The sequence below is a fragment of the Gobio gobio genome (genome assembly GCF_949357685.1).
Source record: "Gobio gobio genome assembly, chromosome: 4".
Lineage (NCBI taxonomy): Eukaryota > Metazoa > Chordata > Actinopteri > Cypriniformes > Gobionidae > Gobio > Gobio gobio.
The window spans coordinates 42,483,679-42,510,911 of NC_137100.1; the positions used below are offsets into that span (position 1 = coordinate 42,483,679).

At 36.5% G+C, this 27,233-nt stretch overlaps 1 protein-coding gene across 2 annotated transcripts; it reads right to left on the reverse strand.

The window, feature by feature from the left end:
- Window positions 1-358: 358 nt before the first annotated feature.
- Window positions 359-25,486, reverse strand: abcg4a (ATP-binding cassette, sub-family G (WHITE), member 4a). Of its 2 annotated transcripts, XM_079814733.1 has the most exons (15): window positions 25,012-25,486; window positions 18,111-18,348; window positions 10,208-10,325; window positions 9,957-10,089; window positions 9,741-9,791; window positions 9,471-9,616; window positions 9,204-9,327; window positions 8,966-9,080; window positions 5,743-5,888; window positions 5,563-5,661; window positions 5,307-5,475; window positions 5,063-5,163; window positions 4,701-4,859; window positions 3,542-3,660; window positions 359-3,446 (listed from the first exon to the last, which is right to left on the reverse strand). In XM_079814733.1, exons 2-15 carry the CDS (start codon window positions 18,337-18,339, stop codon window positions 3,221-3,223), a joined length of 1,935 nt encoding a protein of 644 aa, XP_079670859.1. In that variant the 5' UTR covers window positions 18,340-18,348; window positions 25,012-25,486; the 3' UTR covers window positions 359-3,220. The 2 variants fall into 2 exon arrangements, with proteins under 2 accessions (XP_079670859.1, XP_079670858.1); XM_079814732.1 differs by lacking the exon at window positions 25,012-25,486 and having other exon boundaries at window positions 5,563-5,888; window positions 18,111-18,342.
- Between the last annotated feature and the right edge of the window lie 1,747 nt (window positions 25,487-27,233).

A 27,233-nucleotide genomic window follows, 5' to 3' on the forward strand; every position in this document is an offset into this window, starting at 1 on the left:
ATATCCTTCTCGAACAAGAAAAAATGTAGGGCGGGACTTAATTTTATCCATTGGGAATTGATTGGATGGCGCCATTAAGAGAAGAGATGTCACTGCAAGAGGGAGGGGAAGTTATTTTGATTAAAGATTATGAGAGCACATGAATTAAAAAAAAATAATGATGTGCATGGATAAATCATTTATAATAAATACTGCAATATTCCATAAAAAATAAGCATTATCCATTTTGATTTCATGGTGACTTTAAGCAATCCATCCCATCAAAATAATAATTAAACAAAAAATTTATTTTAAGGAAAAAATTGTATACTAAATTTCTAAATATGTGACTTTGAAAATAGAGCCAGTAATCATGAAGTGTAGGTAATATATAAATGCATTTATTATAATCATTTGAACATGGTTTAGCACACATAACTTGCATTTCTGATGAGGCAAACATAATAATTATGCAGCAGGGAAGCTAACAACTGCAGTAACTCTTGTTCTCTGCACATCTGCTGTGCAAGCCAAAACCTCGCAGAATATTTTCATACATAAAACTGAATCAACAGAAGTCTTTTTCAATATTTCGAAAATCGATTTGCACTTTACCTGCTTATCTTTTTTTAATTTTCTAATCTGAGAGGGAACTTTCAAAGGCTTTTTATTTGTTAAGGCATGCATGCTGCGTAACAACGAACGTGATTTTGCTTAAAGAGAAATTACCGTAATTAATTATGAGTGAGTGAATTGATCTCATCCGGGTGTTTCTCAACATCCACATACAGAAAAACATATTGACACAGGCCTACTAATGACACAGACACGCAAAATGATTTGCACACAATAGAGAATTGACAGACGAGCAGTGAAAATATGTTGAATATTCAAGGATTAGATAGGAAATATCACTCACTAGGCACAGAACAATACTATTGCTATTAGAAACAGGTATTACCCAACTCTCTACACTAGATGCCTGTGTACCATTAGAAGACAGATTCTTGATGGTGAACATTTCCTTCTAAACCTCTCCAATGACTCTAAAGGAAATAGAACATATAACACTTTGTCTAAGCGACTGCTGATTGGTTAGAGTCAAGCAATTCTGGATTGTTGACGGTCGAGCAGCTAATAGTTTCATTGATCCCTTGCTCTGAACAGCTCTTCTGAAAATGGAGCCTATGCACCGAAAGCATCCACGACCAAGAGCTGACCTAGTTTTCCCTGGGTATATTATGGCAAAAAAGCAAAACTGATTTTAGAGCAGCAATTCTTCAATTGCAGAATGACCAAAAGGTCATCTTTAAAGCTGTGTGCAATGTTTCAGCGGACAGATTGTTCTAGAAAAAGAGCAATCGTACCTTACAGTACTATATGTTAGAGCTAAATGCTACTGACTTTTCTGAGGGCCACCTTCCCGTCTCAAAACCTGTATATCACATTTTTACAACTCACATGGCAATTTGCCAATGGCAATAATAATTGCAGATTATTCCATTATTTCGGGAGTATTTTCTGGATTACAACACATGTGCAACATAAATTCTTCAGTCACAGCACCTTGTGTTTTGATTCCAAATTCATCATGCAGTTTCCCGTCACAACACTCCCTTTTCCAGAATTGCATGTCATATTTACGGATATAAAAATAAAATTAATTACAAACGAATGTCCAAAAAAGTTCCAATAAAACAACATCAACAAAAGTGCATACATGTATTTACAGTCTTGCTTAAAGCATAACACATATACTTTTCTTTGTGTATATACTCAGATTATTAGTAGTCTTCATTATATAAGGAGACATAACACATAGCAGGACTTTCATCGAGTCAGTTGTGAAGAAGTTTGCATTGCGATATTGAATATCCTGGTTTCTGGGGGGAGAAGCAGGGAAGAGAAAGTGTACATACAGGTGCAAACAAGAGGCATAGATTTATCCATCCAGAAAAGCACATTGAAGATGCTGGATGCGTTCATCCAGCGTGTCTATCCAGGTATATGATCGTGTCACTTGCAACTCACTGCAAAGGTCCTGATGTCCTCAACAGTGCAGATTAAGTGTCCAGAGAACAGTCGCAAAAGAAGCATAAAGAAACAGGCCATAGGGTCCAACTTGAACAGTAATGGATATTCGCATAAGATGTTCAATATCAGACATTAGGATTGCACATGTTTTTCTGACATTTGATATGTGTCGTTTCTGGCTAAATGCAATCAATTCAGTGGTGCTTTATGATTAGCCCCAATTCACATTGAGTTTTTTTTATTATCTTTTTGGTCACTGTAGGGTACAAGTTCAAGGTTTGATCCCTCCTGATGAAAACGAGAGAGCAAAAGCCCACACACTATTGTTCGTTTCTCTCTCAGGATACCAAAGAGGCAGTTGTCAGAGATTTCAAGGTAACAAGACAGATGGATACTGACAAAATGCCAAAATGTTTATCAAACAAGATTTCAGATCCCCGTCCGAAAAAAATGGTAGGCAGTTCACATCAAGGGCACTTGCTTCAACATTGCTCAGACGGATATATTTAGGTTGACATGGCTTTGCCCAGAACTGCCTTGGGAGATCATGAAAGTCTTCAGCAGGCTGCAGAGTATATTTTTCACCTCAAGCTCAGTGTATTGTGGGAAGACAAAAATGGAATTGAAGATACGCTGGTTGGACGATTCTTATAGTCTGTGATATCCCGAACACCTGCTGCTTGCATGTCCTAAAGTGCCCCAAGCATGCAGCGCACTCTCTTCCAAAACACACATTGACAACATTCTTCAGCTTGGTCTGAATGAAATGCCTTAACAGTGAGATAATATGATGATCCTTCAATCTGGTATAAAGAGACTTGTTCACATGTTGGCTGTTGGCCAATCCACATGCTATTGGGAGCTGTCATGAGATTGTCATTGTAAATACATCCAGTCCTGTCAACAGACTCATGCTTCAATGTTCAGTATTGGGTAAATTTACACAGTTAAACTGCATGGAATACATTCAAAAATTAAAATTAAAGTAAAAAAACCCCACCTCTATTCATTTACTATTCTATGCTTAGAGAATTAAAAATATTTTTCAAGTAACAAAAACTGAGGATAAATCTTGCACTGCCAAAAAAAATGGCCCCGGAATCAATGTGCATTGGTTTCTGCGTCCATTGCAAAAAAGATTGTTATGTGCATGTATGAGTTTATGTGTATTTTAAATAAAACATAAGTCTGAAGAGGAGCTTTGGCCCTAACGCTCTGACTTGACTTTATACCGCAAAACAAGGTATGTGGCAAGTCTCAGAACTACGAAAAAGACACCCAGCACAATGAAGTCCACGTAAAGCTTAGCATCCTCCACATCCAGCAGCTGCAGCACCTCTTCTGGTTTCTGGAACTTACACACCACGCCGGGACACTCCAGCTCTGAGCGGTTCATGCCATAGATGGAGAGGATAACGCCCTCAAAGCCATACCTGCAGAGGAAGAGATCAGTGTGTGGGTGAGACATTTTTGTGATTAGGGGATGAATGTCTGTTTAGGATTGTTATGGTTATGTTTCTTGACTGACCTGACGTATGACACATAGGAGCTCCATTGAAGGTATTTGGGGATGGTGTCAAAATTGACAAAGAAGCCAGAGAACAGAAGGACTGGGATGGCAGAGACTGGACCTATGAATGTTGCAACCTGAAGATGCGAAAGAGGAAAATATAAAGAGTAGTCAATGTTAAAGCCAGGGATCCGAGCACTGAATGTATTTTTTAGTTAAAATATTAATTCAATGTTAAATGCAATATTGTCTATCAGATTTATTTAATTATTACAGTATTATTGAGTGCTCTAAGGACTGTTGGGAATTATCAGAAAATAATCATTAATCAGATCAATTCTTTTATGTTTGAAAACTCCTCTGTTGTTTATTTTGTATAAATTACATAGGCTACAACAGATGAAACAACACATTTTTATTGATATGTGCATGTGCAGTAACTGCCATGTAATGACTCTGACATGATATTTAAATGTATTAAAATCTCATAGCAAAAGTATATGCAGTACGTTTTACATACACTGATGTACAGTACAGTTCAAAATCTGGGGTCAGTACATCTTTTAATGTTATTGAACAAAAAAAGCCTTATGCTCACAAAGGCAGCATTTATTTGATTGAAATTAAAACAAAAGCAGAGACGTTGTGAAATATTCTTACAATTTAAAAGACATTTTCTATTTCAATACATTTTTCAAATGTAATTTATTCCTGTGATGTCAAAGCTGAATTTCCAGCAGCCATTACTCCAGTCTTCAGTGTCACTTCAGAAATCAGTCTAATATGCCGATTGGGTGCTCAAGAAACATTTCTTATTATTATAAAATTTGAAAACAGTTGTGATGATTAATATTTTTGTGGAAACCTTGATATATTTGTCTCAGATATTTGTCTCACAACGGGATATCACAGCTCTTACAACAATAGCAACTTAATTTACATTTGAGGTGGTAAACTGTAACAAGATAAAAGGTTTGAGTTTAAAATGTTCAGGGTTAATTTTGACGCAGACGAAACCCAAGGTGCTTCATGTAAGTCTTCATACTTTTTTCTTACACCATTTAAAACCACGTTATTCACGTTTATGCGTCTTTTCTGAATAAAAGTATTAATTTCCTTTAAAAAAAAAAAACCTTACTGACCCCATACTTTTTTCACCACTATTCAGTCCTCATACCTGTAGTGAGGTGGATGCCGCTCCAATGAGAAGCCCCAGAGACTGAGCCACTAAGGCAGTGGAGGTGGACAGAGCCATAAAGAGCAGATACCTTGCTGCCTCTGGAGGCTGCTTTGTCATCCAGTACACAATACTGCAGTACATTATCGGACAAATGACCTGGAAGAGAGAGAAGAGCACTTGTAAAATTGACCTGAGACACAGGAACGATTTGAAAATTGGGGCATTGAATGACGTCCCCCAACTTTTAGAAATGTCTGTCCCCTCAAATGCCAATTTCTCAAGCTCTAGCAAACAGTTATAATAGTGGCTACATGCTTTGATTTAACATTATCACATGAGAGATGTAGAAACAGAAGTACCTGAAATGGAATGTCAGCCATGGTCTTAGCCAGGTAATACGCCTTTAGACTGTACCAGTAATTAAGATGCTCCCTTAAGAACACTGACATCTCCAGTGGAACTGCAAGGAAAATGCATCATTGCATCAGCGCTTAATTCAATTCGATCCACTGATTCTGTAAGGACCATAACTCTCAGATCAAATCTGTTTTCCATGCTCTTAAAGAATTAAGCACACACAACCAAACACACAGATTTCCTTACATGTAAGGACGGTGGGCATGAGTGCAGCAAACATGAGAAACAGCATGGAGAAGAACAGGAACCCAGTGTTGTTGAACACTTTGCTGGCATCATTCCCAATGTTCAGGTACAGCAGACCAATCAGCACGCCAATAAACAGGTGTGACATCACCCTCAGGTGGGTTAATACCTAAACATACACACAGATGTTGGTCTTGTTTTTCTATTTCTTTAACATTTAATATATTAGACAATAACAAGCGAGGATTTTTCTTACCGTGTCCCTGCATATTGTGATAAAGGTTCTCTTGAAGAGAATGCAGAACTGAGTGAAGGTACTGGTGGCAAAAGTGTGTTTCTCAATGTAGCCTGAATCCTGTACGAATACACAACAAAACAAGAGGTAAGTGGGTCTGTTAAGAAGACTTTTGCGTGCGAGAGTGTGTTCATTACTCACATTATAACACTGGGAGGGGCAGGATGTGGTGGGGTCATTCTTGTCAATGGAGTTCTTCTTGCTCTCATCTGAACACAGGCCTCCCTGAACAGCCTCAAAGAGCACGGGGTTCAGATCACCGTACTCCCCTGAGGCGACCTCGATTACTGCCAGCAGAAAGACAGCAGAATTCATACACATGCTGAGTGACTGACTGACAGACAAGAGGAGCTGAAAAGACTGATTACCTCTTTGAATACACTGACATGATGCCTTCAACAACTCAATAACACTGGATACAATATACAACTAATATTACAAATAAATAAATAAAACTAATAATAACAAATAAAAGTAAATTAGGAGATACGCTATCATAAAAAAACAGGGGGTAGTATGCTTTTTACTGTTTAAAATTTTTCAGCATCATTACTCCAGTCTTCAGTGCCATGATCCTTCAGAAATCATTCTAATGATGATTTTCTGCACAAGAAACATTTATTATCACTATCAATGTTAAAATCAAATCAGTTTTGCTGCTTAATATTTCTATGAAAACTGTGACGATACATTTTCCCCCCAGGATTCTTTGTCCTAAACATATTGGCCAAAATATTACACATTTCTTTAGGTGTTACATTTTTAAAGGCATAGTTCACCCAAAAATGTTGTCACCAATGTTGTTCCAAACCTGTATGGTTTATATTTTGTTGAACACAAAATAAGATACAATTTTTTTCCTACTATGAAAGTCAATGGCTACTGTCAACTGTTTGATTACCAACATTCTTTAAAATATCTTCTTTTGTGTTCAACAGAAGAAAGAAACTCATACAGATTTAGAACAACTTAAAGGTGCCTGCCCTGCCACACAAAACCTTGTATTTTTACTTGTATTTTTAAAATATGTTAGGTCCATATGTGTTTGTGTAATGACGTGAATGTGAAAATGAGCTGCTACCTCCTCTGTCAGCTCTAGCCACTGAAAAGAAATAAGCGGAGAAATCAGGCTGATTACAAAAGCTGGTCAGTCTGACATGGTGTTGCCTGAGCTCATTACTATTCATGAGCTCGCCCAGTTAAGACCGTGCCCACATTTAGCTCAGAGTTTTCGTATGAACTTGGTCGGTGTCGTGTCATAGCTGGGGGCGTGGCGTGGGGGCGGAGTCGGCGTGGGGGAAAACAGTCCATTCCCCCACAATGGAAAAACATGGCGTTAACCCAGTATAGCCTGTGTAGAATCACTTCTGCCGCTCGACAGAGCAAGATATATAGAAAAATTGCAATGAATGAAATCTCTTTTTTTAATCTTTACAATAATACCAGCATCATGTACTGCAAATGTTTACTTGTAATGGACGTATTGGTTTGTTAAGTCTGACGTCACGCGGCAGCGCTTCCAGGTCCCAACACTCTATCTCATACCACAAGAAAAACAACAAACGGTGCTAATATACACACACAATCTGGTATAATACTACAAAAAAAATTATAATCATAACCTTTATCTCCATACCAAAATTCCAGATGGCCAGACATCTTTTATAACTTGTTAAAATATTAATGTCGGTGACGCTGTGAGCACAGAGACTTTTGTGTAGACTGTAAGTATTTAAAATGTTTAACTTTTTAAAATGTTTGATGTTTAATATGAATAAATAGCACTCATAAACGGTCGTCGATGGCATTCTCAAGTGAAACGAGTTGAGGCTTGGACCCAGAAATGGCGTTCCTTACGCCATGAACGTCATCAACAAGCGGATTGCGCAGGCTTTCGGAATTGACGAACGGCTCCGTCTGTTTATTTGGTAGTATAAAACTTCAGATCAGGGTTTTTTTTTTTTACTTACTAGAGGTGCAGAACGTCACATGGCAACTTTTCGGCATTGCACCAAGCAAAAATAAATCGTAATCATTACAAAGAGTAAAGATAAAGCGTCTAACAAGATCTATACGAATTAATTCGAATGGCTGTTTTCCCCCACGGCATAAACAGATATGATGTTTTTGTGGGCGTTCCCAGTAATGCCGACCAAGTCTATACAGCAAGGATGGCTGAACGACAACGGGCAAGATTTACGTACTTATTTTCCGATAATAACCTGATGACAATACATTTTCCCACTTATTATACGGCTACTTGCCAAAACGAGAAAAGAAACTGTAAAAATGATTTTGCTACCATTTCGTGGCTTACGCTGGCAAAATAAGTAGTTTGCTATACAGATAGAACTTGACAGTTTCAGGTGTTGCGTGGCACGTCTTACTAGCTGACTTTCACTTTCAATGAAATTCCATTGCAATAAGCGAATGGACTTCTTGCGAACGTTGGGAAGGCCCATTCATGTGAATGGAACTTTCTGCATCACTCTGAAAAGCCATGTAATAAACTATAAGAACATGGTCTAATTATCATTTCAAATGGCAAAACTACCAGGCTCAAACCATCTTTGCTTCTGTAATGCCAAAATTACAATTTGTCTTTGAATGTCTATCTAAGGTTATATTTGTCTTTGAATCTGCAGCAATTCCAGACGTTAGTAAACAAAATTCCTCAACTTGTTGCGCTGGGTATAGGATGCTGATAGCCAGGCTGTCATTGGCTAGCTGTTAGCCAATCAGAGTCAAGCAGCTTAGCTCGTTGAATATAAATGAGAACTGGCGCAAATCGAGTCTTCCTGCAAGCTTTCTATACCACGCTAGAATGGCTTGAAACAAGATAACCAAGGCATTTTTTTCCACAAAAAATGTTACAGAGTCCATGGTAGAACTTCAGACATTACCACAAAAGTAATGAAATACGTGTGGCAGGGCACCTTTAAGGGTGAGTAAGTGATGACAGCATTTTCATTTTTGGGTGAGAACTATTCCTTTAAAAAAAAAAAGCCTTTTAATATGATTTAATACATATCAATTTATAAACATTAATTTGTTCATCCATAATACCTTTGACAAACTACGGCAAACAAATGAGGCTGAAAACTCTGATATAGAAAATCGTACATTGTTACATCAGTGTTGTATACGTTTCAGAGAAAACACACAATGATCTATTTCTATCTCTGACGAACGCATGCACGCACACACACACACACACACACACACACACACACACACACACACACACACACACACACACACACACACACACACACACACACACACACACACACACACACACACACACACACACACACACACACACACACACACACACACACACAAACACACACAGTAGACCTACTAAAGTCTGCAGGATTGTGGTATGTGGGGCAGTGGAGTCCAAGGTTTTTCAGGTAGGGGATAAGGTACGGTACTGTCCCCTTATATATACACTGACCTTGACTCAGGATATAGAGCTACAAAGAAGAACATACAGAGTATTAAAGAACATGAACACGTTAACATCCTCACACACTGCTGGTCCTTCAACCCAGAAACACATTTTACAGTACGATATAAATTTAGAATATAGCAATGACCTTGTCAAACATTTCAAATAGTTTTGCACTGGGCTGGTGGATGGTGCAGATGATGGTTCTTCCCCCCAAAGCCAAAGATTTCATCAAGGACACCACCTGGAAACAGGACGCGCTGTCTAGACCACTAACATACAGAAACAAACACATGTAAGTTTGGGGATATTAAACTGAAAGGTTTCATAAAGGAGCAATATTAATGCAAACATTGAATTTTGAAAGGATTATGGTTAAGAATAAGGATGTGTGTAAAACTACAGCTCTAGGTACCTGGTGGGCTCATCAAAAAACATGACAGGAGGGTTGTTGACCAGCTCCAGAGCAATAGCCAATCGTTTACACTGGCCACCCGACAGAGAGATGGTGCGAGTTTGGGCGCACTCCAGCAGTCCTAATGCTGTGAGAATCTCATTCACCTGTCACACATTATTTCATTACTTAACTAACAAAAACACAAACACAATGTCACCATTCAGCTTCATAGTTTTTATCATTTTTCTAACATAACACATTATCTATAGTGGTGCCGCAAAATCTTACCAGTTCTTTTTTCACATCCATATTTTCATTAAGTTTAAGGTTAGCTGAAACCTAAACCAAACAAAGAAAGATTACATTAAAACAGGGCTAATGTATAATCAACTATCATTATCATATAAACTATATAAATAATTGAATGTGTTTATGTACAAAACCATTGATCATTGACATATGACAGAAAACTTCTTGTTCTCACAGACGTAGAAAGGATCTCACCATCATCGCCTCTCGTGTTGTTAGGTTTGGCAGTAGCATGTCATCTTGCATGATGTAACATGACATTTTTCTAAAGGTGCGGAGGTCACGGGGTCGCCCGTTTACCAGGATCTGACCTTTCATGCCTGTCTCTCTGCAGAAAGAGAGGGACACATGACATCTTAATGAGTCTATGAAAAGAAAGGCTGGGAAGTGATAAACAGGAAATTAATTATGGAATATTCTTTCTCAGTGCATAAATGCGCGCTCACCTGTAGCCGGCAAGAATGTTCATGAGAGTAGACTTGCCGGCCCCTGAGGGTCCCATGATTCCGATAAGCTCTCGACTGCAGAACTTTCCGGACAAACACTTCAGAAGGGCCTTGAATCCTGCACACAGCATTTTGGGTACATTATGTTTATTCTGTTTTATGAGAGTTACCAGCTTGCCAAATTAAATGCATGACAGATTTAGCTGGCATCAAAAAAAAATAGGCTTGATTAAACATTGCATTATATTAATATACTGTATACAAAATCTTAAACTGTGAATTTCAATGAAGTACTTTGTACTCAAAGTACTTTAATTATGCAGTTTAGAAAAGTAATCAAATAATGTCCAATAAAATTATTTAAACTACAAATGGCAGAATACAGTTACGATGTACCATCATCCAATTATGCTGAAAAAGCAATGAAGTTTAAAATATATTATGTGACATGATATAATTATTATTAATGGAATCACTTATATTATTAACCAGATACACCACGGACTATTAAACATCATGAAAATAATTAAAAATTTTACATTTACACTAAAACTGTTTATTAATAAGGGCAACAAAAGAATGAACAAGATAAACAGTTGAAAATGCCTTTAGTTTGATGGATTTAAATTCTTCCACAAAAACTAGACCCCCATGTTAGTTGACTGAGTCATACCAGTGACTCTTATCTCTTCCTCAAGAGGGAGACAGAAACTTGTACTGCTACTGCCACTCATTGTTAGCTTCTTGTTTATGTCAGTCACCTTTTTCAGGAAAATTACATAGCATGCAATGTTGACTTGTAAGCCTGGCACTCTTAAGAAAAATGCATTTTATATTCAAAGGTTTGGGGTCAAGATAAAAATAAATAAATAAATAAATTCATACTTTTATTCACCAAGGATGCATTAAATTGATCAAAAGCGTCAGTAAAGACTTTTACATTGTTACAAAAAAAACTTTTATTTTGAACTTTCTATTCATCAAAGAATCCTGAAAAAGAATTGATCACTGCCTATCACTTTATAAATGTAATGTAATGAAAATCCCTTTATAAATTCAGCTTTGCAATATTTTTTATGTTCAAAATATTACAAAAATCCATTAAAATATTCATAAATGATGTTGAGTCTCTGATACTTGTACATTATATTTAAATGTTATTACTGCACTTTGATGTAGGAAGGAATAAAACATTTAGCCAAACTTGAACTTCTCCAGCTTTAGTTTAATTCAACTAAATATTGTATTTATGTTTATAGGGGCCATGAAATGAGAAATCAAATCTGCCTTGATCTTTTGAGATATAAGATGAAAGTTTCATAGCTTACATCATAAGTGAACCTCAAGAAACATATTAAAATAATTTTTAAAAATCCATGTCATGACCCCTTTAATGTATTTTCCCCCGACAAAAAAAGTTAGAAATTAAACAGGACCTGTTACAGTAGTATCCAGACCCCCTCAGGACCACAGATGCCTTACTGAAGATCCCTGGTTTTATGTAATATGTGTTGTCTTTCCACTTTATCTCTATATTTCAGTCAGATCCTTAAGTAATTAGTGAAGTGCTCTGATTGCTCTCTTTCATTTCCAGCATTTCTCTCTCCTTCTCTCCATATGCATCATGGAGATTGATGTATGATAAGTGACAGAATGAAGAAAGACAAAGAGAGCTACAGGGGCAACACCCTCACATCGACCTATAATTTCCTGTATGCTTCTCTGCATACCAATGATCTGTGGCGTGCATGAGTATTAAATGCTAACAACTCCTCCACAAATGATATGCCCTGCATCCTGTTGTAACTAATAATTCATCTTAATATTTTTCTACACGCTGACGATGTGTAACCTGAGCATTAATCTGCTCATGCATTCATCCTTTTCTCCATCTACAGCACGAGTTAAAAACCAACAGCACTGCGTGAGATCACTTTCATAGGTCTCACTCTGCACCATAGTACGGGCTGAACTGGGATCAGCCTGAGAGCGCTCTTGGAAAGCTTAAACACGTTTAATCAATAGATGCATCCATGCAGTTTGTGGTTGTGTGCTGATAAGGAAGAAAGCATCCTTCAATCTGCAAGCGATATAGTCTTGTGTTAGAAACGTACAGACCTACAGATTGTTGGGAGGGTTCCTAAAAGGAAATTAAGATTAAAGTCTGTATTTATATTCACAATCAAAATATTTTTACCGAAATATCTAAATGTACTAAATATATCGAAATATATATATATACACACACACATGGAGCAATTTGTTGGCATGTTTCATCATCTTTGCCATGTTTTATAATTTCTTTCAATTGTTTTAATCTAGTTAAATAGTTCAATCGATTTCATGAAAATAATGGAACGAATTAGTACAACATGGGCATGAATACCTTAAATGTGGAAACAAATTATAATATGATAAATCATATCTTGTAATTGTGCAGGGTTGCGTAAGTTGCCTTTGTGGGGTCTGCCACATGCATTGAGATCACATGACCAACCAAATAATAATCACTGTGTCTTAGGAACCCTTATTATCAGACACTTTCACTCACTGAATAAATTAATTATGTCTAACTGTTAAGTGTCTGAGACAACTGTCATATCGGCCAGTGTTTAAAAATGTGTACTTTTAAATATTAATAATTTGCTCATATAGGCAAACACGATTTTGTGAAAGAAAAGCTGTAACATTGCTGTACAACTTCCGGCTATGAGTGCTAAAAGTTGAAACACCGAATGAGCTGTGCATTGACAGGAAATTTACAGTTCTCTAATATGTCAGAGAAGACATTTTTTGTGCTAATATTGTTTTAGTGCCATATTGTGCTAATTTACAAGTTTACAATTGTAATTTTGAGGTATGCTAGAATACGTTTACATGATTTCAAGTTCAAAAACTACATTATTTTTCTCTTACTGTACATAGCTGTAGCACCTCTTTTCACCATCAGCCTGAAACGCTCTGTTTTAATTCCTGTCTCTTTAAAGCCCACCTTTTCAAAAAGTCCAGTCTGTGAAACGCTTATAGCGTGTGTCGGAAATGTAACACCGTTTAACATAGTCAAGTTTCAGCTCCGGAGGCTTTGAGAGTGGCTGTAAATGATATTATAGCTATGTTAACAATGGTGTCAGTAAAGTCCATACAATGTATTTTGCCCCTAACAAAAAACTGTATCACCATGACAGTTTGGTTTGAAGACGAAAAACATCTGGCACAATATTCTCTCACCATTACTGATTTCTAACACACACTCACTGCGTTTGGCGTGCTGTCAGAGCAGAAACGAAAGCGTATGTTTTTCCTTCGTCTCATTTCACGTTGATCGAAAGATCTGAAAAAAAACTGTACATTTACCCGCCCATAGACCTTCCCCTCAAAGAAATCAGGACAGAAGTGATTGAAAGTGGACAAAAGAGATGGATTAAAACACCAGGTATAAACGGGAATGTGTCTCCCTCGACTACTTGTAATTAGATCGACAAAAATACATCTTAATACCAGCTGTGATTTACAGAAATAATGGCAGGACTAGAAATGAGGCATTTCAGGCAAATATTTTTCTGTTGGAGAAATTAACTCCCTTTGCCATGGACTTTGTGCTTTGTACCTTTGCAGATCGTTTGCACAAACGGCTATATTACAAACTGAAGGAAAGGTCAAATCAAAAAAAGCACAACAGGTGCCCTTTAAGATTAACACCGTCGAGCAAGAGCACAAAATCTCATGTTCCGCATTAGAACAAGCCAGCAAACCGTTTAAAGGTGGAAAAAGGATATGTTGAATTCAAATTGAAAGAAATATCTGGTGCAATACAAGAATGTATTTGGGTAATTTAGGTGCTATTTAAGCACAGAGACAGACCCCTGGAGATGCAAACATATTAGCATATTAGTCACAGTTGTTTGCAGCCCTGTGCATTACCCATAACTCTAACTTTACCACTGGGCTTATTTGCATATGCACTGGTATTGTATAACATCTGTGGCAGCCATGTATGCTAGTTCCCACAGCTTCAGAATCTGATCAAGGCGACCATCCAAAATTCAGCATGTTTATGACTCAACACGTTCTAAAAACAGTGAGAGAGGAGGAACAGAACAAGGGATAAGAAATTGCTGGAAGATAAAGAAGATAAAATAAGACAGATGAACAGGAGTCCAGAGGGAAGGACAAAGTGGGGAGAGGGGCCAGGGGTAATACAGAAAAGCAAAAACAACAGAGATCGATCAATAAAGATGAGAGGCTAGGAGAGGGAAGAGGCAGTATGACATCTAAGAGGAGGGTTAAATGGTGGGAAGGCCACATAGCTTCTATTCATCAATCAGAAACGAAACTATCAGTCTACATAACTATTAATCTATCCGCTCTGCCTTTACTCACATACATTATCATTCAAGGCTCAAGGCAGTACTTATAGAGGAACAATATGTCCTTCACAACAAAATCTTCCACATGCTTACATGTTACATTGACTGCACAGCAATGAAAGGGTGAGAAAAACAACAAGGTAAACCTGGATCAACATGTACTGTAAATCATGCAAGCAAATACATTTGCTTAAATGTACCAGTTTGAACTGAATTTTAATGCATATAAATTTCAATGCGGGCAGTTGGTGCAGTTTTATACTTTCTGGTTGGTGGACCATGCTGTTTATCAGCAAAAAAGCTAAATGAACAGCATGGTGTGTTTGCTAAAGGTAGTTATTTTATTTTTCAAAAACTAAAGTGGCAAAAAATGACAGTAAAGACGTTTACATTGTTACAGAAATGTCTGCTTCAAATAAATTCATCAATGAATCCTGAATAAAAATTGGCCACACTTTCCTCAAAAATATTAAGCAGCACAACTGTTTTCAACATTGATAATAATAATAAATGTTTCTTAAGCACCAAATCAACATACTGTATTAGTTTTTGATTTCTGAAGGATCATGAAACTGGAGTAATAATTCAGATTTGTCATTTCAATATTTAATTATATTTTATACAGAGGGGTGGGAGAAAACCTTGCCCCGTAATTTGAAAATATATTAAAATAGAAACCAGTTCTTTTAAATTGTAATATTTCACAAAAAACATTTGTTTTATAAATCCACATAGACTGTAAATACAGTTGTTGAACAATTAGGTCTCATTTCCAAGATGATTTGAAGTTTGAAATGGTTTGATAAGGTTCTCAAATTTGCTAAGACCAAAATATTTTTCAGCATCTAAAACTGCTGATACATAAATTGCACATGAAAGAGCTTGTTTCTCAGCAGATGGAACAACAGAGGGACTGTATAATGAGGTATGAGGTAATAATGAAAGAATGGCACACTAATGAATGAGGTGCTAATTCAGCAAAAACATAATGCGCTACACCATTTAATCATATACAGTACGTATAGAGTCTCAGGAGCTGCATGCTATCAGTGTCATAGAGATCACCACTCTATGATTCACCGTCTTCCATTTAGTAAGGGAATATGTGTGCAGGGGACCTTATGATACATCTGTCGTGTGTGTGTGCGTGTGCTTGGTTTGTGCCGTGTGTATGCGGGTATGTGTGGGTGGAGCTCAGCATGCTGGAGGACATGAAGCTATAGGAGCTGCTGTGTGTGCAAAAGCCATCATTCACCAGCATTAAAACAGCACTGCAACCTCTCAATGAGGAATACTGGCTAAAATACATGGAGCAGAGAAAGAAGGAGATAGACAGGAGAAGGCAAAGACAAAGTTAGGAGATATGTTGTGAAGCGATCTGCCGATATATAGCGAGAGATGCTTTTTGCAAAAGGCAAGTGTACATATGCAGTGTAAATAGCAACAAAAAGTATTTTCTTTGCACTGTTCAAATATCGATACATGCTGTTTACACTAAGTGAAAATAGCAGTATACAGTATGCAGTAATAAGAACATATTCAATATATATGATTATATTTATTAAAATCCATAAATGGGTGATGCTTTATTGGGACATTACTTGTAGGCCTTCTTGAGATTAAGCCTACCTCCGCTACACCTACTCCTAATCCTCCCCGTTAAACACTTTATTCCCACTATTAAATAGGCACTTTATTACTACTTTTAGAATATTTTCTTATTTAAAACAAAGGCCTCTCTGAGCTGATATGCAATGTCAAAAGGGAGAATAAATTCGATAAAAGGGTCAAAAGCTAACGCAACCTGCCTAACTCTCCGTTCTACTGATTATGTCATCAGTGAGATATCATTTGTCATTTTGTCTGGCTCAATCAAACAATGGTGGGTGGAGTTGGTGTAAATAGATTATGCCAACAATGCGGGCTATTTGCACATGTAAATAGACACTCTGCACACATAAAGCATATATAATAATCTACTTATTCCTTTAGTTTAGATGTGCAATGATTGGGCACATCTAATTTTCTCAAAATGGGCACATTTTTGCATAAGTATTTTTATTAAATATTTATGCAAAAATGGTAAATATATTAAACAAAATCTACTTTTATATACTACTTAATGTAGGCTACTCAACGTGTTTCGAGGACGTTTCATAGCGAAAAAAATGAGAGTACAGTGTGAATATAACATGATTTAAAGATAAAATCCAGCCCAGTTCAGCACATACACCCAAAAGAAATTTCTTTTTTTTAAGAGCATTTAAGCACAAAACATTTCTCCTGTAATCAAGTTCTCCATACACCTTCTTAAGCCTGTTTTATCTCTTATCTTATCTCATGACCTACACAGAATGTCAGATAAACATATCCAGTCTCATGTGTCCATCAAAAACCAGCCTATGTTGCAAAGCAAAAAACACCATCTACAATGAATCATTGCAACCAGATTTTTTTTTTTTTTAAATGGGCGGTGTAGACGAAGATTGTCCTTATCAGTAAAGTGTGTGTGAGCATTCACGTGTGGGCTGAGCTCATCCTGGGTAGGTTTAGCTAGGCTAGGCAGCAGACAGAGCAGTGTGCCGTCTAAGGAAATGAATTATTTACTATATCTAAAGTCTGCTGAGAACAGCACTCTACAGCCCAGGACACAGGGTGGAGTGTGTGTGTGAGGGGCTAATAGTATACGTCAATGTATATGTGTGTTTATGTGTCGTGAGTTTGAAATGATAAGGGATTATGTAGCTATTCTGTTCATATCACAAAATTATCCCCGACTGGGTCATCATGACACAGATGTAAATAAATAAGACGACATGAACAATTTTAATAATTTTATAATCTTGCCAGTACATTAGATAAAAGCTACCATTTAAAAAACAGTGCAACAATATTACGATAAAATCCTTTTAATTTTTTACTACCGTTGATTACTGAGACACAAGATGGCACAAGTTGTGTTTGTATGAAACAAAAAGAGTTTGAATCCGCGGTGTGAAGGTAGGTTTCAGTACTAGGATGAGCTGATGTTGCCATGGATGACGGGGATCTGACGGCAGCGATCAACCAATCAGATTTGAGTATTCCAGAAAGCCAGGTAATAAGTTTAATTTATTAGCAGTATCTTGAGTTCAGACACAATAAATGTTTAGCACAGGACAACATGACAAATAAGTTGTTAATGTCAGCACAGTTTTATGTTTGATTTGTTGCATAATTCCAGTTCCTGTTTCTTGGCTACTAGTATTATATCTGCGCATATGTTTGTAGCTTATCATATCTGGAAAGTTTGTCATGGGTTGGGAGTGATAAGCGCAGTAAATCGCAGGATCACTTTTGTACTCATGGGCAGTAAAAGGAAGATAACTGTCAGCGTCTTGATCGGACGCAATCTCACAGGTATAATATGTAACCCACTAATACTATTACCTGAAAAACAATCTATAATCACTCATTTTGAGTTATTTTCATCCAAGTTTAAGTTTCATCATACTGTAATCAGCACACAAGCTTCATCTTGAAAATTCAAGCAATACCTCGCCTCCTCCAACAGGGGCCCTCACGGATGGTGTAGGAAATCTCTGTAAACTCCAAGTCCACCGCTGAACGCCGAGGCAGATGAGAAAACCTCTGTGCCTCTGTGATATGGTTCTCCACCTTCTTCAGGTGGGTCAGCATGGCAGCATCTTGAGGGGTTCCTCCCGCACGCTTAGTCTCCTCCATGGGAATGGAAACTGACCCCGGCTCTGAGGGCTTCGCAGCCATACCAAGAGCCTGGGAAATGTGGGAGAATGCAATGATGAGAAAATCGTTATAATGTGTAAATATGGAACATTTGTACAGACTCGTAATAACACATAATCACAAAACTACTTTCTGCAATCAAATCTACCTCAATGCAATCACTTCACACATGCACTTATGCAGAGGGAAATATGTCTTTGATGAGTTGTGTGTGATTTCACACTCATTAGAGTCTGTGATACAAACAGTATGTGAGGTTGAACAGAGGGAACAGAAAAGTAACAAATTAATTCTGTCTTTTGAAAAGGAAACATAAATGAATCATGATGGTCATCATTCTGGATAAACACTGCACATGCTAACCACATTATTTTAACATATATTTTAATGAAGTGTAGGCCTATTCAGTTAGGCCAGTTGAATGGCATTAGGGTGCTAACTATATTATCCTATGGCCATAAGATATTTTGAGCATGTGACAGAGGAAGCATCTGCTCAGACGTGAGGGTTATGCACTTGTAGACTTGGTTTCAGATAGTAGTGTAATTACCCTTGAAGCCTATGGAATTTGATGCCAGCATCTGAAGCTTTGATGGAAACCTTTTTCCAGTTTTGCGTGGGCAGCTTTCAACGAACAAGCTGACATGAATACAACTGACCAATGGGTCTCTCTCTATTTCAAATAAGTATTTCTGTAACTTTAAATAGCAATGCAGAACTTTCCTGAGCATAATCTGTTCTTTTTTTATAGATAAGCTAATATATTTTTTATAGAATTATTCCAGATTTAGTAGGATTCTCACGTTTTCCTGCTGGATGTGGAAGGCTGAGATTGTAATTCCAGAACTGTTATGAGGAGTAAGGATCCGATTACAGCCTGACAACAGTATAGTGCTGATTCATACGAACTTTCTGAATGACATAGAATATGAAAATTCTACACATACACACACAGGTTAGGTTTTGCTATCTTCGTGGGTACTCTGCATAGACATTCAATAATGATTTTTATACTAAACAAACCATATAGTCTATCCCCTACACAGAAACTACCCACAGAAAACTTAATTTCTTAATTTTAACATTTTCAAATAAGCATAATTTAGTATGTTTATTTAGGACTTATGACTGTTGACTGGGACATTTTGTGGAGCTGCTGCTGTTTTAACCCAGCGGTTGGGTTAAATGTTTGCCTAAAACAACCAAATCGCTGGGTTAAAACAACCCAATTGCTGGGTTAGTCCATTTTCAACCCAACTTGGGTTGTTTTTAACCCAGCATTTTTTAGAGTGTAGATAAAAAATAATAACTTCCTTAGTCCATGGCACATAAGAATTGCATTACACAGAACACAAAAGTGCATTTCTGCAAGAATAATAGACTTTTAAATATAGTCATATCAGCATTCAATTAAAAATCACCACTCGTATTCAATGACACTGACATTGTAAAACTGAGCTACAGAGGTACAAACAGTACTGACAGCAATGAGAATGTGGAATCCATATGAGTTATTGTATTTCACGTCAATATAGAATGCACTTAGGCTGCAGAAGCCTCTAAAACCAGTTCCTGTGCTTGATAAAACCCTGCCTCTCCAAAGAACCAATGTTTTCACTCTTGCCAGCTAGCAAATTATACTGTGTAAAGTGCTTGTCAATATGGTATCTTGCTTCCATTAAGAAGTGCTCAGTTTATTTTCCATTATGTCTAAAGGCACAAGACAAGAGGCTGAAAAATTGAACAAAACTACATTTCAAAACATACCACTGATCTAAGACTGCTCTAGAGCTCTATGTATTGTACCCTCTGTACTACCACTTGACATAATCATTCTATCACTGCTGAGGCTGGATGAACAACAGTGGAACAAAAATCTGTAAATTAACCCAATCCTTTGTGCTCACAGATAGACCTGCACTTGATCCTCTTCATCTTGAAGTGATTCATCTTAAAAAAAAAAAAAAAAAAAACTTAATATAACATTTTTTCAATTTAATATATTCCAGCCTAATCTGGAATTCTGGTCTTTACTGGTTTAAAATGGTCCCCCAGCCTGACCAAACTGGTGTTAAGCAGGATCAGCCAGCTGGTGCCCAAGTGCCTAAACTCCTTCAAAACCAGAGAATAGACCAGGTTGACCAAGTGGTAGGCTATATGAGGCATGCTGCATATGAATGATTATGACCTGACTCTAGGTCTTTTCTGGTTAGGCAGAGAAAGGTCATGTTCTATCTGTCAGAGATAGGTCAGGGTATATTCTGGCAAACCGTTTGCCAATCGCGTCTAGCAATGGGCAAAGCAAACTGTTGTACACGCCATATACGAACACGTGATGGATAACTCGCCAAGCAAATCATTCGTTTACCTTTTCCCAGCGCGATATTGATGAAGGAATTAAGTATAAGAGAATGAAGCAGCAGGAGGCGTGTCAACAGTTAACAATTTCAAAGTTAAAGTTCGTAACTCAGCACTTGTATATCCTTTATGCCACGAGAGTGTGCAGCTGTAGCCTGTAAACTGTACATTATGTGCAAATATGTAGGCTACATAACTTAGGCGACCATACGTTCTGATACAGGTGTGTGTGTATGTGTGTGTATATATATATATATATATATATATATATATATATATATATATATATATATATATATATATATATATATATATATATATATATATATATATATATATATATATATATATATATATATATATATATATAATCTTTCTGTTCTATTGTGTCATTCATGTATGCATATACACTGAGCTCCTGAAAACCACAACAAATTCCTTGAGCTCATCCCCTCCTCCCATTTACATTTAAATTGTAAGTTTTAAGTTTAGCATGTAGATGGTGATGCTGCATCATCAGCCAATGTATTAAGTGAAAGTATTCATTAAAATAATAAATAACAATGAAGAGCTATTCTGTTTACTCCATTTATGCCCATTTTTAAATACCCATACACTCTAAAAAAAAAAAGTCTCGTAATCATAAGGGAACCTTTTTTAGTGCTATATAGCACCAATTTTGGTGCTTCAGTGGTTCTTCAGAGGTGCTATATAGCACCTTAGTCAAAGAACCGGTGAAGAACCTCTGAAGAACCGCTGAAGAACCACTGAAGAACCACTGAAGAACCGCTGAAGAACCACTGAAGAACCACTGAAGAACCGCTGAAGAACCACTGAAGCACCAAAAATGGTGCTATATAGTACTAAAAAAGGTTCCCCTATGATTACGAGCCAAGAACTATTTTTGGTGCCATATAGAACCTTTTTTTTTTTAGAGTGTACTTTAATTGGAGATATGTAATAACAGCAACAGCGATTTAAATTGAATGATTTTACTCAAGTAGCCTAGAGGTTTTAATGAATATGTAGCTAGATATCTGTAATGTACAACTTTCTTATTGAATTATTTAAATAACCCCATGAACTACAACAGAGTGAGTTCCGGAAGCCATCCGCTCACATTACAACAGTAAAATTAGCAGAAAATTCCAGTAGTTCCAGAGTATAAAAAGGTAACAAAATAGCTCTTTAGCTCTGCCCTCTCCCATAAAGCACTGCAAATGACGTAATTGAGTTGATCTGCCTACGCTCACAAAATAACTACTGTAAATGTTTGTATGTATGTGCATATTTTGCAATATATAAATGTATTTTGTCTTTCAAATATGTTTTTTATATTTGTATTGTGATTCACATCGTAGCTGTTAGCTTGGTTCATGGCTTTTTTTTAAATGAGTGGAAAAAATACTTCCAGAAACCAGCATTTCTGAAAAAGGGGGTGGTCACTATAATGCACTCTGTAAGTATTATACATTTTAAAATAAAAACAAGTATTAACATGCCACTTTGTCTTCTGCCAGTTCTTGGCATTTTCCACAAATCAAATCCAAAAACATTAATGTGTCCACAAATCCCTCATTACCAAAAACCTATTCAGCATATTACAATGTCTTAAATTGCTATTTTCCAGAGACACAAATTTGATAAATGAACAAAACTGTTTCGAATGACTAAATCTCACAAATGCTGATATTCAGATGAAATTACAAAATTAAAAAGAGCACAGCCATTCATTAAAGGTGCAGTGTGTTTTTAGCAGCATCTAGTGGTGAGGTTGTGAATTGCAACTGCCCTCCGCTCACCCCTCTTTACGGTGGCCAACACAAGACAAAGATGTGGTCGTCTGAGACAGCAGAGAGTAGCTAGCACTCTGTAGAGAAGTTTGTCCGTTTAGGGCTACTGTAGAAACATTGCGGCACAAAATGGCGACTTCACTGTAAGGGTGATGTAGATATATATATAGCCTATATATATATTTGTTTTTTTTTGTTTTTTTCGCTTTGGTACTATTTTCACAAGCAAGGTGTACATTTTCAAAACTCAGTACTAATATCACAACAGGTCAACAAAAGTGAACTTTTTTTCAAACATTTCAGCATATTTTCAATTGCGTTAGTACAATACACAAAACCACAAAGTATCCTTTTCACTACACAAAATAAGTGTTTCATTTACAGTAACTGCCTGCCTCTCTCTCTCTCTCTGTGTGTGTGAGAGATTTTCAATTTGTATAAGGGAGAGAAACATCAGACTGATCAGAAATCAGAAGAAGGGAGACAAATATAGCATTTTACATTACAGTATGCCATGTGATACTGTAAACAGATTACCATGGTATAGACTGTCACATTATTGTAACTCACCCTTATAAAGCTCAACTACAGTAGATTCAGTCATATGGTACAGTGAGAAGTGAGAACATTTATTGGCAGCAAACTCTGTTATAGCACAGAACCTCATGGCTGTGTCATAACTTTATCACACCTTTTGATAACACACGGAATACTATCACAAACATTATGGATTCAATTACATAAGTTAGGTAATGTAAGTGTATTTTCTAATTAGGCATATATAGCCTGTGTTACTGTAGATAATTCAGCAAAAAGGGTGATTTGAAACATGTATCTTGCATTGTTTGCTGTTGGATGAACTGATTGTTTAAAGTACTAAACTGAAAGAAGATCACACTGTTGTGTTTCGGTGATTAAACCAAATGTTCTCATTACATATTATAATAATCTTGTGATTGAAACAATGATTATGTGGACTGAAAATATGTGCAACTGAATGAAAGCATGAGATCAGGTTGTGAAAGAATGACGAGCTGTGTTACAATTGTGATCAGTTTGGATTTTTGTACTAAGAGTTTTGAAAATGTACTCCTTACTTGTGAAAATAGTACCAAAGCGAATAAAAAAAACTGTAATAGAAACAATTGCCTTTATATATTGAAAACTTGGTTTATGTATATTAAACTGCATTTCTGTCAATAGATCCTCATAAATACTACACACTGCACCTTTAAATTATATGAGATTTTGTTTCATCTATGGTCAAAAGAAAAAATGTGTGATGTGAGTGATGGATGGATGGAGTGATTGATGGAGGGAGGGAGGAAGGGAGGGAGTGATAGAGTGATGGATGAAGTGATGGAATGATGGATGGAGGGATAGATAGATAGATAGATAGATAGATAGATAGATAGATAGATAGATAGATAGATAGATAGATAGATAGATAGATAGATAGATAGATAGATAGATAGATAGATAGATAGATAGATAGATAGATAGATAGAACTGAAATAATGTTTACGTTATTTCAAATAGTTATGCACTAAAATAAAATTAAAAAGTCAACAGGATTTTTTTGTATTTATTAATAGTTAAATGTATACATTTTTGCATTGCTTTAAAAAAAATATTTACTAATAATTAGGAGTTTTCCTATGTGTTATGATACCATAACTAAATAAAGAAAAAAGTGTTTTGTATATAAGTATGTATATGAAAACGTTTCAATTAAATTACAAGAAATAAAATGTACACTGTAGCCTATGTAATATTTACCACCAGCACAGTCAGGTAGGCTACTTATTTTGTTTATATTTTATTTATTTAAATTGAGACATAACATAAGGACGATTTGGATGCTTAAGATTATGGAATAATCAAGTCATTTTTAAAGTAGAGGGCAGTTTATCTGCCAGTGAGTGTTGAATTCGGATTAAAACTAAATTCTATTATTTTAATAGTGCTTACACATTTATTTAAAACCTAATTTGCAGGAACTTTAACTTTGAAATTGTTAACTGTTGACACGCCTCCTGCTGCTTCATTCTCTTATACTTAATTCCTTCATCAATATCGCGCTGGGAAAAGGTAAACGAATGATTTGCTTGGCGAGTTATCCATCACGTGTTCGTATATGGCGTGTACAACAGTTTGCTTTGCCCATTGCTAGACGCGATTGGCAAACGGTTTGCCAGAATATACCCTGACCGAGATAGCTCACTGTCTCCCTTCACTCACTGATGTTCCACTTCCCAACACTGATATAAGACGGATCACACAATGAGCAATTATGAGGGAACAATATTAAGAAATAAAGACATGTAGCCTATGAGACTGAAGCTGAGATGTCTTTCACATATAGGCTACGTGTTCTCAGCCTATTTTTTTTTTTTTTTTGGTGAACCGAGACAGTGTTTAGATAACATGATGCATCACATACCGTCAATGACATCACACATGCAAAACACAGGCTATAGTGTGTTTAGGATATCCTCTAAAAGTGTTGTTGCACACAGAATCAGACTGACATGATACCTACTTTTTTGACGCGTTGAGTTAATCAAACGTCTCTCTGGCAGTGGGTTTCCTTATAAAAATGCCCAATTCATTCCTCTAAGCTCAAGAGAATCATAAGTACACACAGGCTTCAGCAACAGGAGCGGCCCAGCACTAGTCCAGCTGAGAGAAAAGATGCTCCGTTACACGCCCGATCCCGCTCACCGGTGACGGCGAGGATGCTCTTCTCCTTCAGAAATCCGCTGCACGTCACATTCATATCGTTCCTTGAAAATATACCGAGACAGTTCCCATCCAAAACAAACATAACAGTTATAAATAATTAAACCGATGCTGAATCCGTGTTAAACCAGGAGTTTCATTTACGGAAGGGCAAACAGTGACTCGATCATTGCGCATTTACTGTCATCCAGAATGCGTATGGAGATGTGTAAAGAGAAGTAGTTCTCGTCATGCCCGGTCCTCCGGATGTTGCTCCGCAGTATGATATAGCGCGCAGTGGACAGGGGAGCCCTGGCACGCCCGGCGGTCTGTGGTACTGGGCGTATCTGCTCTCCTCCGAAATAAGCCTGTGTTAGCCAATACTGGAGGGCGATTCAAATTGCAGTGATGGGCTATATTTGGTTACTTAGATTATGTTTGCAGGTATTTCCTAAATAATTACGGGTGAATTTATGGTAAAAAAAAAAATCTGGCAGCTGAATGGTTGCGCTTTTGCCATAAAAATACAATGATGATGTTACAGACATTTTGGTGACAGTAGCCTATATTTTTTACTTGTATGTGGATATAATATTATTAAAACAACATTAAAGTCTGTACAAAAATAAGACATAAACAAGAATATGCCAAAGCATATTTCATAGGCTAAATAAAAGTTTAGTGGTTCGCGCAGGGAATTTTGGGAATGTCCATAAATAAAAGGATTCAAACTCGTTACTGATATATTTAGAGTTTTACAACATAATTGTAACAATATTTTAGACTAGTAGGCCTAATATAGCTATATATATATATATATATATATATATATATATATATATATATATATATATATATATATATATATATATATATATATATATATATATATATATATATATATATATATATATACAGGGTTTTTCCTGGGTCAAAAATGGTCTTCGGTGGTGGCTGACAGACATGGTCATCCATACACACACACACGCACGCACAGTAAAAAAGTACCCTACCCGCGTGATCTGCAAGCGCAATACTGACAATACATTTTAAATAAATTCAAAGAAAGTTTGTAACTTTTGCTTATCTTATTTTGATCCCACATGAAAAAATACTATAGTATATTATAGTAAAATTACTCTAGTAAATACTATAGTGTTTTTGAACCGTACTATACTTACTACAGTAAATTAACAAAGTGTAGTAAATACTATAATATACTATAGTATTTTTTCATGTGGGATACCTTGATGTTTGTTTTTGTTCCTCATTTTTACACTATTTACTGATAATTGTTTTGGTATATAATCATATCAATATTAAAAAGTAGTAATAAAAAAATGAACAAATAGCCAAATAGCATTTTCTGCCATATACAATTTCATAAAATGATCAGCTAGCTAACAACAACTTTCTTCTGGGTTCACCTCACTCCAGTCTAAACTAAGTGATGTATAGGCTATTTATTTTACTACACATTATGAACATAAATAAGCTGAAAGACTGTGGATAATTAAAACTAACTCTTACACCCACTCTTGCTAAATTGTGTAAGCACACTTGTGTTCTCATTTCAGACGTATTCAGAGTAAATGATTAAACTGATTCATTAGTTCAGTGTTGGACAGATCAGTTGTTCTATGGTTCTAACCAGTCGTTAAAATGATTCGGTTCAAATGAGTCATTAGGTGGCGAATCGGACATCAGCAGACGCGTTGTGTGCGAATCCCGTCTGTTAGAACATCGCGAAAGATTTGTCAACACACAGAAAACACTTCATAACCGTTCATAATCGAATAGGATTTGTTTCCCGTTTATTGAAAGTATGGTTTATGTCAGCTGGTCAGAGAATCAGTCAATGTTTTTTGAGCGCATTTCACACCCAGCGGTAATGAAAGGAAAGCATCGTCTGATAGCGCCACGTGCAACATGGATTCGGTCTTCCGACCTTTTGATTTTGATTAACGTAATATGTGAAATATTAGAAAGATAAGAATGCTTATTTTGAAGACCGAGAGCGTGTGAGCGGGGGAGGAGCTTTGA

Bases quoted from the DNA above. Each gene is read 5' to 3' on its own strand.
- abcg4a (XM_079814732.1), bottom strand. From the start codon at position 18,339: ATGGCTGCGAAGCCCTCAGAGCCGGGGTCAGTTTCCATTCCCATGGAG. The intron at 5,889-8,965 runs GTAGGTCTACTG...TTCTGCTGGCAG, and splicing joins CCACAATCCTGCAGACTTTA to TAATCGAGGTCGCCTCAGGG. The intron at 5,476-5,562 runs GTAAGAAAAATC...GTGTATGTTTAG, and splicing joins TCACAATATGCAGGGACACG to GTATTAACCCACCTGAGGGT.